Genomic DNA, 12273 nt, shown 5'->3' on the forward strand with positions numbered 1-12273 from the left:
ATTTTTTTGAAGAAAGAATTTAAAGAAAGGATGTATGAGAAAATAGTTTTCTATCCCTGAGGAAACCTGATGAAGTTTTCAAGATATTTAAGACATAAATACCCAGTATTTTTATTTAAAATGTCTAGATAATTGAATAGAATTAGGTTTTTGACGTGACCTCATGGTCAGTAGTTGGGATTTTTCTATTATACATGCACATCAAAGTATTTTAAGAACAGCCCCCAAATCATTTTAAGCCCAATTACCTATTTTAGTCAAAATTGCCTTTTTCTCCTGAATGAATTGAATAATAAAGGTAACAATAATCTAGATGACTTATGCAAGTATTTCACAGCTTTCTTTACTAGTGTCAGTTATTCTGAGAGTTTTAAAAATAATCAAGACCTATAGATTTTAATTTTTCTTCTATTTTCCAAAAAACTTAGTATCAGGGAAGGGAGCTGTTTAGAATACTTTATTGCTGGAGACCAAAACTGGCCCATTGATTGTGAAACATCAACCTTTTCTAAATGTGTTTTGATTTTATTTTACTAAGTGAATTCCATCTCATCCTGTTATTATCCTTTGTTTCTTTTCTGTAGGTCAGTTAACCATGATTGTGGGCCAGGTGGGATGTGGGAAGTCCTCTCTTCTCCTTGCCATCCTCGGTGAGATGCAGACAGTGGAGGGAAAAGTTCACTGGAGCAAGTATGTGTATTTTTAATTAGTTTCTATTGCTCTGTCATACATCTGATGATCTCTCAAGGGAAGAAATTAGAGCAATAGATTTCCGTGTTAGGACTCTGAGGACCCCTCAGAAATAAGCATAGCTTAAAAAAAGATCAAATTAGTGGAAACTTTAAATGTTGTAAATTAAAAATTATAAAGCAATTTATTACAGAGGTTTATCAGAGAGAAACTTGTATGTTGCTTTTAAGTAAGATTGGGATTGTAAAGATAGATTTTGAAAGTTATATGGGTAACACTCAAAGAAATACAACGTAAAAATTCATCCCATAATCAAAGAAGTTATGGAAAACTTGCATTATTTATAAAGCATATGTGCACACAGAGCTTTAGTGGTCCAGTGTTCAGAGAAGAAATATCGAATAATCTTTTCCAAACTCTTCATAAGGGGCTGAGAAATCAGCCTTTTCTCTTCACATCCAGCTTAAAACTAGACACTAGAAGTGTCTAGTTAGGGACATGACTGGGTCAGACTAGTGTGTTGTGCAACCCCAAAGACATGGTGCTTCTTCTGTATATTTGAATGGTTGTTTGGGGTTCTTCAGAGCACATTGTAGTAATAAAGTGACTCAGAACCATAATATTATATAATTGTGTAATAAAGAATGAATCATATTTCTTTAGTTTGATCTACCTGGTAGACCCCCTCCCCCATTAGCAGTTTATGGAGAAATTGTTTACAGTTTATCTAAGATATTGGATTATAGACCAGTGGTTCCCAACCAGGTGTGATTTTGTCCCTAGTGGACATTGGGCAATGTCTAGAGACATTTTTGGTTGTCATTCTAGGGGAATTGGGCTGCTACCGATCTAGTTAGTGGAGGCCAGAAATGCTACTAGACATCCTACAACGCACAGGACCGCCTCCCCACAACAAAGAATTATCTGGCTCCACATGTCAGTTGTGCTGAGGAAACCTTGCCCTAGACCTACACATGTCCTTTAATATCATTTAGTTCTTATCATTGTAAGTTCCACTGTGGCTTAATCTACTGTTTACATACACAGGCATCTCTTAAGAATGAGTAAAAACTATTTACAGGCATTTTTAGAGTAGACTCTATTTTAAACTCCAATTAAGAGATGGAGATGCTTGGATGTGAAATTTGAGCTGGAAACAGCAGAACTATAAATCCTATTTTTGGTATCCTTGGTGAAAGAAGGAGGCTGAGAAATGTTGAGGGTACAGTTTATTCCTGTTGGAGTGGTAGACATGAAACTGTTTAGTGCTTACCCAGTAGAGAGCTCGGTAATAGCTGTTCCCTGCAGTTTGCTTCATGATGGGTCCCTGTTGTTCCCTGAAGTCAGATGCTAGGTGGTGTGTACCCTGCCACCATCACCTGCCATCTTGGATGGATGCAGGCTTTGAGAAGCAGGTTTTACTGGATTAACTTATATTGTATGACATGTACGGCTATAATGAAGTTATTTGGGTTTTGTTTTTACCTTGTTTCACTAGCATTAAAACAGAGAGAAAGAATGAGCGAATGTGACAGAAAAAGCATGAGATTTTATTTTCATATCTCTAGAATGTTCTTAAAATCTAGTCTTCTCTAGTATTACTTAAGATTAGCTCCACTTGGGCCAAATTGACTCCCAATATTATCACTAATAATCATTATCATTTTGTTAGTGGATAAATAAATGATACGGGAATTAGGAAAGTATTTTACACAGTCTACTTATTTATTGAGTTTCTAAGCAAGATATATATATATGGGTATATATATATATATATATATATATATATATATATCTTAAGCAAATTTATACCATTTATATCCTATCTAATTTCATAAAAGTTGTGAATTATTTTATATAACATACTATAATAAAGCCTGAAAAATAAAGATATCAAGAAGGAAAATAAGGTTTAAATAATAATCTGAGCAGTTAATAGGTAGAAATCCATGCATTGGAGTCTTGCATGTTTATAACACATGGGTCCCAAATTCCACTCTGAGCTTCATGAAAGCTAGTCAAAGAGGGAAACGAGATAAAAAGCACACATATACTTAATAAAGTTTAAGGTTTTTTTTAAAGAAATAAGAAAGAAATATCTCCCATGGATCCTAATTTTAAAAAAGCTAAGAAAAGGTTATATCTTAAAGTCAGAGCCAATAGAATGAAGATGTGAGAAAGGATTTAAGAAAATTCTAAGTATTTATAGAATCACTATAATTTAAAAATCATCTCTTTATGAATACTTGCCTTAATAGACAATAATCCCATCTCTTCATGGCAGAAAGGACTGAAATTTTCTTCAAAAAATATTTGGGTTTGTCTGACACACACACAAATTAAAAACTAACCCCTTAAGAGATTAGATAAGCTAACAGAAGTTATATTTTTCTTTATTTACGAGAACTACTTAATTTTTTTCCATGGTATCCTTAATATCTGATAAAACGTATTTTCAAATCAGGAATGTTCAGAGAATACTGACCCTTTTAAAAGAGTTATTTGCAATGAATTTTCATCCTGGAAAAAAAAATTGTGCCTAGTCCAGTAAGGAAAGGCATATAAACGTTATTAGAATAAAGCTAATTTAGAAATTACCAATATTGATAGGTTGATGGTGTGTAAATGCAAAGAAGTACTTTACCGCAGCAGACTGGATTGTTTGCCGAATTTTTAAAGCTCAAAGCAAAATAAAGCAAAGCAATAAACTAAATGTTATGGTAAAGCACCAAGTGCCTTGCTGTCATTCTTTCATCACTGCACGTATCTCTGGTTGCATGAATTTTATTTTTAAATGTGTCCTCATAGATGGCAAGACCAAAGTCCTATAGAGTACTCTGTCCTGGTGCAGCAAGAAATATTTACTTTGGGCGGGAGAGAAGGCGCTGTTGCTCATCTAGGATAGACCTACACGGGTAGAACTTGGTACACAAAGACATTTATACATAGATGCCTCCTTGGCAATTACTATGTTTGACCTAGTCTGACATGCAGTAGCCCCAGAAGAGAAAGGAGAGAGAGATGAGGGAGGGACTGAAAAATTCTCCAAACTTGTCAGAATGCCAGAGTTCTTGCCCCTGCATCTGGGTGTGCTCTGCATTTGTTGAAAAGCAAATGTCCTGCCTGACTGAAGTTGTCCTTTCCTAATTGTCATGATAAATAATAATTCCTACTGACATCTTAGGAACTAGGACTAAATAAAACTCTTTACCTGATGGACCGTTCCAATGAGGGAGTCCAGAATGTGTAATAATTGTGGTAATCATGTGAGACATAGCCATCATTTATCTTTGGTTTCCCTTTCTTTTTCTTCCACCTTGCCCATGCCATCAGCCATTCTGTCAGACCCCATCTGTCATGATGTTCTGTTTGCTAATGTCTTGGTGCTAATTTGCTAATTGGCTTTATAACAGTGGCTGAGTTACTCTAGGACTGGCGAATTGAGGAGTTACTCCTTTTCATGTGATGTTGCCTGACATGAAGGGGTGATAACATGAGTCAGCTTTCCTGGATCAGACATGATATATAGCATATTTGCACCCACATCTAGCTCCCCTTCTTCCAAATATTGTTCCTGATTTAAGCTTGCAAAAGTCACTCTTTCCCATTCCGTAAGGTACCAACCATGAACTTGGAAGTTGCTAGAATACCAAGTTTAACTTTTACTCTTGAAGGAAAATACACACAAAACCCTGCATGTGGAAGTGAAATTGGATGCCATTGTCCAGAAGGGGATTTTCCATTTGACCTCCTCGCTTTCTCGCTTGCCTTCATCACTGTTCACTGCCACATCGAATGGTGGACGATGAGTCTACAGACATGGAACCGGTGATTTTCATGTAATCAGATAAGATCTGATGTTGGAATTCGGAGCCAACTCTATTTATTTATTTATTTAGGAAGAGAAGAAAATAACCTTCCTCAGTTGAATTTGATTAAACATATCGTTAAGTGAAAAGTTTGGAGAGGTGGTCTCTAGAAGTTAAGGGCTACATTACTCATGGAAAATGAAAGAGAATAATTTTTTAATTTGTTCGTGGGAAATGACTACCTACAAATGGATCTATATCTACCTTTTCTTTCTTCCTCTGAAACTAGTATATGTGATTTAACTTTTACTCTTAAAGGAAAATATATCTAAATCCTGCAAGGGGAGGACTTCAGAAGTGAAGATCCTCCATATGCTGTTTTGCCTTTTGCATGACGTTACTACATGAATTAACCCTTCTTTCTGATAGAAGTCTTTAATTTCTTGCCCTCCTCATTCCATGATCCTCCATTTTATTTTATTTTTAAAGATTTTTTTGATGTGGACCATTTTTAAAGTCTTTATTGAATTTGTTACAGTATTGCTTCTGTTTTATGTTTTGGTGTTTTGGCCACAAGGCATGTGGGATCTTAGCTCCCCGACCAGGGATCGAACCCTCACCCACTGCATTGGAAGGTGAAGTCTTAACTACTGGACCACCAGGGAATTCCCATGATCCTCCGTTTTTAAAAAAGGTCTTTCCTATCTCATAAACAACGGGAGCATTTCTCCTTTTAAAAGAAGAATCTACCCACACTTAACCTCCTTGTTCTCGTCATGACTGCCTAAATGCTCAGTTGTCATAATTTGTTCTCAATCATGCTTAACTTCTCCATAGCTTTTGAAAGTGTTCACCACGGATGACTCCCTGAAACCAACTCCTTTCTTGGTTTCCATGATACTTTTACTTATTCATTTGTTTAAAATGTGTATTGGACACCTGTAACATGCATATCATTGTATTCATTGTTGGGGGTAGATAACTGAACAAGGGAAACCAGCCCCCTATTCTCATGAAGCGTAGTGTTCAGCCGGAAAGGCCATGAGGAAGTAAGAAAGTAGTTTCAAAATTATTTGGTTAAATTTTTTAAATATCAGGAAGAAAAAGTACAGGGTTTTATAAGAACAAATCATAGGTGACCTGCGTTGAGTTTGTGGGATCAACAAGGTTTTTTTAGGGGGGAGGCATACATGAATGATCCTTGAACTTAGATTTTAAGAATAAGCCAAAATTAATGAGTTAAACCGTAAGGAGCTGCAATACGAGTGGAGATGGAAGGTGAGGAAGAATATACAGTCTACTGTAGGATCCCTTTCCTTTATTTATATCTTTGACTTCAGTTTTCTCTCTAAGTACTAATGACACACCAGTGTACATTTCTGGCCAAGAACCTTCTTCTGAAAACCTAATAGCTCCTCCAAAAAGCCTTATACAAGCTCCAAATTGAACACATCCAAACTGAGCTCATGTTTCCAAAACCTGCTTCTCCGCCTGTATCCTGGAAGGGTTGTGTTCTCACCCCCTGAAATCAGTTGGTAGGAGCCCAAGTCAGGGGTCAAGGATTCAACCTAGATTCTTCTTTCTCTATCGCCTGCAAAATCCAACCAATCACTTTTCTTATGTCTGTTCTTCCGTTTTTGTATCTATTTTAATTTTCCTGGTTCAGGTGCTTAATCGCATTTGTGAACTACTCACTGTGAACTACTCACTCCCTCACTTTTCTTTACACTGTTGTGAGATTTACCTTTTGATATGAAAATCTAATTACTTTCTTCTTGCTTATAATTCTTTTCTTGACAGGCCAAAGCGTAGAAGAAATATTCTAGACACCTTTGCATAAAAGGGCCTTTCCCGATGTGGTCCCTATCTAACTTCTTAAATTCTTATCCTGCCATTCCACCCACCCTTTCCATTGTGTTCCAGTAACACTGGACTGCAGGTAGTTTTCAAATACACATACCTCCTCTGTAATGCCCTCTCCCAGGTTGGTGGCCTCACTCTTTTTTCTGGTGTCAACTCTGATGTTGTGTCTTTGACAAAATCTTCTCTAATTTCCCAGGTGGACTGAAATGTACCTTCTCTTCTGGTCCCTCTGCAGTTTGTTCAAATAAATAATGTGGGCTGGTCTCCTTACTAGACTGAGACACCCTCAAGCCAAGCATGTTGCCTTTTGCTTTTCATCTACTTCATATCTAACCCAGATCTGGGCTCTTTCCATTTCTCTTTGTAGACACACAGGACTCTTCTCCTCTCTCTCTCTCTCTCTCTCTCTCTCTCTCTCTTTCCATCTCCATCCCTATTATCTTTCTAATCTCAGCCCACAGCCCCTTTCAACTACCACTCTCTCACCTTCTTTTTGTAGATAAAAAGGCCTTTTCTGGGACTTCCCTGGTGGTCCAGTGGGTAAGACTCCATGCTCCCGATGCAGTGGGCCCAGGTTCAATCCCTGGTTGGGGAACTAGTTCCCGCACGCATGCAGCAACTAAGAATCTGCATGCCCCAACTAAGACCTGGTGTAGCTAAAATAAATAAATATTTTAAATAAATTAATAAAAGTCTTTCCTCTTTCCCTCCAGTTCCTTTTATTCTCCTCTCGCCTCAGTCTACTGCAGTCTCATGTCTACCTCTGCCACTCCACTGAAACTATTCTTTATCCAGTCCATCAGTGCCATCCTGGTTATTAAATTCACTGTGCACTTTAAAAAAAATTATTTATTTTTTGTTGGAGTATAATTGCTTTACAATGTTGTGTTAGTTTCTGCTGTACAACAAAGTGAATCAGCTATATGTACACCTATATCCCCTCCCTCTTGGACCTCCTTCCCATCCCCACCATCCCACCCATCTAGGTCGTCACAGAGCACCAAAGCTGAGCTCCCTGTGCTATACAGCAGGTTCCCACTAGCTATCTATTTTACGCACGGTAGTGTATGTGTGTCATTCCTAGTCTCTCAATTCGTCCCACCCTCCCCTTCCCCCTTTGACCTCCTGTCCACTTGACGTTGTTGCCCATACCTTTCTTCAAAAGGTTTCCTTGCTTAGTTTCCAGTGAAACTCACAGTCAAGTTTTCCTCTTGGAACTTTTGCCTGCTCCTCTCAATCCCTTCTGCAGATGTCTCTTCCTTGGCCATTTGTTAAATAGTGATGTTTTTCAAGGTTCCGTCTTTGTCCCCTTCTTTTCTGCCTCTATATATACTTGCTGGGCCATCACATAGCTTCCCATGATATTAGTTTCCTCTATCTGCTCCTGCTTCTTCGTTCACTTCGTTGTGATAGCATTGTTGAAGTCATTTATTGGCTTTTCACTAGTAAAGGAAGGAATCCAAAGTCTTTGGGATCTAAGGCATATATTATGAGGGAAAATCATCCCAAAGGCTTCATTTGTTTACCAGATCTCTCTCCTGAGCTTCAAATTCTGCTTTCTGGCCATGGTCATTCTGACATCCCTTAGGTATCTCAAACTGAATGTGTCTGATTCTAAATTTTATATCTTCCCCCACCATATACATTTCCTCATCTGTGTCCCCTGTCTGTCACTCCTTCCTCCCTTCCATCCCTTCCCATCTTGTCAATCACACAATCCTAGGTATCTTTGAATGAACGTGTTCACTTCTCTTCATTCATTCACCATCACCCAAAGTCAGGGCACTGCATTCTCATCTCTGGTATCTGACAGCCTTCAAGGCTCTCTGTATTACCTCCCATCTTGCTCCCTCCAATTTATTTGTTACTTTCTGCAACTGGAGTGATATTTCTAAACTGAACGTGTTATCTCTTTCTTGCTTAAATCCTTTTAGTGTTTTCTGTGGCTCTGTGGAAAAGTTCAAACTCTGTAAAACGGTTTATGAGCCCCTTCGCTATGGCTGTTCACCACTTGTTTTTAAAATTCATACTTTTCTTCTCTCACCATTGACACCCACATTTCAGAAATGGTAAATTTATATCAGCTCCTTGCATGACCAGGATACTTTAAGGTCATCCAATATGTATTTTATTTGGTCTGAAATATTCTTCACCTTTTCTCCATCTAGCCCACTTTTATCCCTCTGGTATCAACTCCTCTATTTACCCTGGTTTGCCAAAGGTGGATTGGGTGTCCTTCATCTGTGCTCTAATATCACCTTTTGCTTCACCTATCATGGTGTTTATTCCCTTGTCACACTCCCACCAAACAGAAAGCAACATGAAAGAAGGAATGACTTTTCTTTGTTTACTGTATCTCTAGTATTTTGGCACTAGGGGGTGATCAATAAATATTTTTCAATTGATACTAAATACATATAGTTGGAGTTAATCAATAGTAATTGAAAAAAAATTGGTGACTTCCAAATTCATATCTCCAGTTCGGGCTGACATTTTCAAGTGTCTGATGGGCATTTCCACCTGGATGGCCAATAGGAAAATTAATTCATTAATTTCTGCCATACACCTGCTCTTCCTCATCTGTTTTCTCTCTTCCTCAGATTAAATAAAACCATTGAGTTCATTTATTGGCTTTTTTACCACTAAAAAAAATAAAATAAAATCCAAATTTTTTGGCATCTAAAGCATATTGTGTGGAAAATATCACTTGGGAAATTGTGCGTTTCATTATTTTTATGAGCAACTTAAATCAGAGAATAATCATTATTGAGAGGGAAGTTTCAGTCTGAGATTGTTTTTCCATACCTCTATTAACCACCCCATGATGTCATCAGAAATGTGCAGTTGTGAAAATCTTATCATTAGAAACACTAAGCCAAACATCACCAAGTAATGTACTTAGGTACATTTTCTCCACAAAAGCATATGATGCTTTCCAAAGTGAAATAGGATCCGTTCTTGGAGTTCTTGTAGACTTTAATTATGTGTGTGGTTTTTGAATTCAGAATGATGGAGTTCAACTAAAATATTAAAATTTAGAATAATAAAAAAATAGGTCCTTGGGTGTTTTTTCCCCAATGAAATAGATATAATTAAATTTAATTAGCCAAACACCTTGTTTTACATAAATAATATCAATCAGTAATTAATTATACCAAAATGTTACAGTGTGACCATGCATTGTGCATGTCTGTCTTTCTTACCAGTTCCTTAAGGACCAGGCTGTGTCTAAACCCTTCAAGTTTAGAGAGCAAAAAGTATTTCTTGTTATGCCTTAGGGTAACTGATTAGGAATTTAGATAGATTAAATTCAAATATTAAAGGTAGGGAGCGCTTGGAAACATCAAATTCTTGTATAAACTAGGAAACTGTTCTGCAAAGTTTACCTAAATCTACACAGGTAGTTGGAGCAGAGTTGGGGCTAGAACATGTCCATTGTATGAACCCAAATTATATATGAAAGAGAACAGCACTGTCCTTCTTTTGGAAGCTTACTAAGTAATTATTTCTTCGCTGATGAAGATGTGAAAGAAGACGGTCATTTATCTGGTTTGTCTTTGGGACTAATATCAAAAACTATTTGGGAAGTGTAGCTATTTTATATGTTCAGTGTTTATCTTTTACCTGATATGTACACTCATTCGTTCTATATTTATATTTCATAATTAATGAACATTGTTTGCCACACTTGCAGTGTAAATGAATCTGAACCTTCTTTTGAAGCAACCAGAAGGTATTATTTCTATTTTTATCTGCGTAACTTCCTTCCTCAGACTTTACCTGATATTCCGTCTCTTACTCCTAGTCATTTTATTCATTCTGATAATGTACAAAGTCATTTATTAAAATGCGCTAGCAATATTTCCAGTAGCAGTAGTTCCTAACATTTGGAGGCTGCTAAAAGAATTAATTTGCCAAACAAAATGGCCCATTGTGTCAACTGTTACCTTCTCCATGAGTCACATGGGTCTCAACTTTGGCTGAAACTCAAATGTTCTTAGCGAATTGGATTTGGGATTTCATAAGATAAAATTGCATAAGAATTAATATGTATATTGTTTATGAGTTAAAATGTGATGGGATCTGCTTCTAAGCTGGAGCTGGAGAGCCGAGTGCTTCATCCATTAAAAACAAAAAAAAACCTTAAAGGACCCGGGGCAGTGAGGGGGAAACAGACATGCCAGAGGTTGGGAACCACTGTTTTACCACACAGATGGTTTTCTAAGAGACTGCTAGCATACTATATATTATCATGCCTTCTAACCTCCTAAGACATAATGTTTCAGGATGATCATTGAGCATTTCTAACTACTTTTTTTCTTAACTTTATTCTTTTTTAACCTTAATTCCTTAATTAGTACTTACAGACCATAAACTAACTGTGGAAGTGTGAATTTTAAGCTGACCCCTTCCCTACCCCAATCTCATCATCTTCTGTATCTTCAACTCACATGCATTTTCCTAATTATTGCAAATTAAAATCTGATGTATAGACATCTGGTAGAATTTGCAAGCCAAAAAAATGGGGGACAGGGAGGAGGCTATCATTTTTTAAAAATAAACTATTTCAATATGTATTGAAATATGTAGTTTCGTTATTGAAATGGACTCCTCAAGATCACTCTTTGTTTTGAAATATTTATATTATCTATTAATATTATCTATTATTTTAAAATATGTTCATGCAATTAAGCCACAAACACATACTATAATTACAGTATTAATTCACATCTTTTAAAAGATATTCATATAAAATTCAGAGTTATGTAAAATGCTTTTAATATAAAGTGAAATATCCGTGGCTATTAGAGTTAATTGCTATTTATCTTTAAATTATTTTTAAAATTATAGTCATTTTAAAAAATAACATTTTAATTAATAGTTCATACCATAAAATACTTCTTTAGCATACCAAAATAAAATTTGCACCTTGTGTGTTATTTTAATTAAGTTCTCATCCCTTTAATTTAGTGGAATATTTAACCATTAATTAATAAGGTTGATGGTTGTTAAAATGTTCTCTTTTAGAAGTTCCCCATTTCTGTCTTTGAGATATTTTATCAACTTTCATTTTTCTTTGTTGTACTAAAATAAAGATTCAGCACAGCACCCTTGCTGTGTTTTGTTTTTCTTTTCCATTTTCCAGTAGGAACAGGTATTCTGTGGCTTACGCAGCTCAAAAGCCTTGGCTATTAAATGCTACAGTGGAAGAAAATATTACCTTTGGAAGTCCTTTCAACAAACAGAGGTAATTTTGAATGTATAAAATTTAGAACTCAAATGAGCAGCTATTTCTAATCCTTATCTTTGGTTCACGGTTTCTGGAGCCTTTTTGTTTTAAATTTTTATGGGATTATAGTTGATTTACAATGTGGTGTTAGTTTCAGGTGTACAGCAAAGTGAACCAGTTATACATATACATATATCCACTGTTTTTTAGATTCTTTTCCCACATAGGCCATTACAGAGTATTGAGTAGAGTTCCCTGTGCTATAGAGCAGGTTCTTATCAGTTATCTATTTTACATATAGTAGAGTGTATATGTCAATCCCAGTCTCCCAATTTATCCCCCCACCCTTATCCCCTGGTTCTGGAGTCTTTGTATCGGGACTTCCTTTCTTCTCTGTTTGCCCCTGCATCCGTCCTCATCACCTGGTCTATTAAGTCAACTCTTGTAAGAGAAGCCTCGTTGGAAGTTTCAGCCCATCCTATACAATTACTGAGAAGAATTTGTACACCAAAAATAAACAGCTGCAACCGAAGTGTGTGTGTATGTGTGGGGAGGAGGTGGGCATGGTGCTGAAGTTGTTGGTAAACAGAAGAAAAATCTCAGTAAGGAGCAGAAGAAGGGTTAATCGTGGACAGAAGAAAAGGAATACGGGATCTGAGGGGTCTGGTTACTCGGAGCAAC

At 36.6% G+C, this 12273-nt stretch overlaps 1 protein-coding gene across 8 annotated transcripts in view; it reads left to right on the forward strand.

Moving 5' to 3' along the window:
- ABCC9 (ATP binding cassette subfamily C member 9) overlaps positions 1–12273 on the forward strand; it is a 153296-nt gene that overhangs the window by 63509 nt on the left and 77514 nt on the right. For all 8 annotated transcript variants that reach the window (XM_073788976.1, XM_073788975.1, XM_073788973.1 and 5 more), the window contains 3 exons: positions 585–690; positions 10057–10095; positions 11509–11610. In XM_073788976.1, the coding sequence (XP_073645077.1) occupies positions 585–690; positions 10057–10095; positions 11509–11610 (247 nt within the window). The remainder of the gene's footprint in view (positions 1–584; positions 691–10056; positions 10096–11508; positions 11611–12273) is intronic.

Source organism: Tursiops truncatus, chromosome 11 (genome assembly GCF_011762595.2).
Source record: "Tursiops truncatus isolate mTurTru1 chromosome 11, mTurTru1.mat.Y, whole genome shotgun sequence".
NCBI classification, from domain to species: domain Eukaryota; kingdom Metazoa; phylum Chordata; class Mammalia; order Artiodactyla; family Delphinidae; genus Tursiops; species Tursiops truncatus.